Here is a 1,867-nt window from a genome sequence, read left to right as displayed (position 1 = left end):
TATATATATATATATATACACACACACACACATATATATGCTTCTTATACAGAAATAAAATTCATAATATTTCTTAATAGCGCAAATCCCAAATAAGCAATAATTATAAAATTTTAGTATTTGAAATGATATTTAAACTAAAGCTGTAATTTATGTTAATGTAGTACAAAGGGGAGATTATAAAGGCTGGGTATAACTGTGTCAGGCCCAACTTTACGAATCAGTATTTTTCATTCCAAACAGCCATGGAAATATCAGGTTTTTTTTAATTGTAATTGTTTTTATTTTTAGATAATCATAGATTCACATGCAGTTGCTTATAGTACGGGGACCTCCCGTGAATCCACTGCTCAGTTTCCCTCAGTGGTAATTTCTGGAAACACTGTAGTGCAATATTGCAACAGGATGTTGACAACTATACAGGGAAGATACAAAATGTTTTCATCAGGACCAGGATTAAACATGTTGCCCTTCTATAGCACACCTACTTCCCTTCTGTCCCTACCACATCCTTAACCCATGTCAATCTCTAGTCTGGTCTCTATTTCTATAATTTTTTCATTTTTAAAGAATGTTATCTAAATAATACCATACAGTATGTTACCATTTTTGATTGACCTTATTCACTAAGAAGAATTCCCTAGAGACTCATCCAAGTTGTCTCATGTATAAGTAGCTGGTTCCTTTTATTGTTGAGTAGTATTCCTTGAAAATGCTGGGGTTTTGCTCTGCTTTATATTTGTAGAATTTCTTTCATCTTTCAGTTAAATATCTGATGACTGTTTATACTCGAGCCCAGGGTGCTTAGAATTCTCTGGGTGCTCCCTGTCACCTCTCACTTTGCACCTTTGTGGGCGCCCCTCCCTCTGCTGGGGAAACACTCTCATCCTTCCTCTTCTCTGGCCTCCGCCAGCCCTGACTAACTGCATGTCGTCTCAGGTTCCATGTGTCTGTGACTTGCCCTGACTCCACTGCTCTGGGGTACACGCCTCTGCTCTGTACTCCCACGGGGGCTGTGCTGGCTGCCTGTCTAATGTCTTGGTGTCTCACAATTTGGGGGTTGCTTATTCTGTCCCCCAACAAGTTCATGAGCTCCTGCAGGGATGGGCTTTGTCTTAGACATTCTCAAGGTACCTGGCACACGACTTGTGATTTCAAATGCTTGTTGACTGAATATTCAAATCCAATCTGATTGACTCAAAATGTTTAAAAGTGTGACATGAAGGACGCTTTTAGTTGGAAGAGTGAAGTGGCAATGCAGTGTGTGGTCCTGGTGTCAGGGCAGACCCCCAGGTGTGCACTGTGTAGTGTCTCTGTGATGTGAGGGATGGTTTATCTTAATCTGTGTCCACTGCCTAGAAAAGGGCCACTCACACAGGGCACTGAATTCATGGGTTGATGTTGGTGTTCCTTTTAAAACCTGTTTCCTACTCTTTTCCAGGGATGAAATTTCCAAGATTCTGAAAAGTTCCTACCTTAGAGGAATGAATTTGGCAATTTTTTTTGCTGCCAGCAAAATCATGATTTTTATCACCTTCATCATTGCCGTGGTCCTTAACAACCGGATCACAGTCAGCCAAGTGTTTCTGGTGGTGATGCTGTTCGAGACTGTGAGGTTTACAGGCACCCTCTACTTCCCCATGGCTATCGAGAAGGTGTCAGAGGCCGTTGTCAGCATCAACAGAATCAAGGTTTGATGAAAAGCAATTTTTTTTAGTTGTAGGTGAACTTTATGAACAATGTCTTATTTGGTGTCACTGTGTGCCAGTTTGGTGACATTTAAGTCTCATTGCCAAAGCTGGCAGTCTTTCCAAAATGTCATACATACTCCCCTCTCTTCCTATATAGCTGCTAAGTCACTTCAGTT

The 1,867-nt window shown here is 40.8% G+C and overlaps 1 protein-coding gene across 1 annotated transcript in view; it reads left to right on the top strand.

The window, feature by feature from the left end:
• Nucleotides 1-1,441: 1,441 nt before the first annotated feature.
• The window catches only part of LOC104984401 (multidrug resistance-associated protein 4-like), a gene marked incomplete at both ends in the record, with an annotated part of 30,884 nt that continues 30,458 nt past the window's right edge, over nt 1,442-1,867 (top strand). Inside the window, one exon of the mRNA XM_010834092.1 lies at nt 1,442-1,691. Coding sequence (XP_010832394.1) covers nt 1,442-1,691 — 250 coding nt within the window. The remainder of the gene's footprint in view (nt 1,692-1,867) is intronic.

This window comes from Bison bison, unplaced genomic scaffold (assembly GCF_000754665.1).
Source record: "Bison bison bison isolate TAMUID 2011002044 unplaced genomic scaffold, Bison_UMD1.0 scf7180017845385, whole genome shotgun sequence".
Taxonomy (NCBI): Eukaryota; Metazoa; Chordata; class Mammalia; order Artiodactyla; family Bovidae; genus Bison; species Bison bison.
Note: the sequence above shows the minus strand (reverse complement) of the source record. Positions and strands in the feature narration are given on the sequence as shown.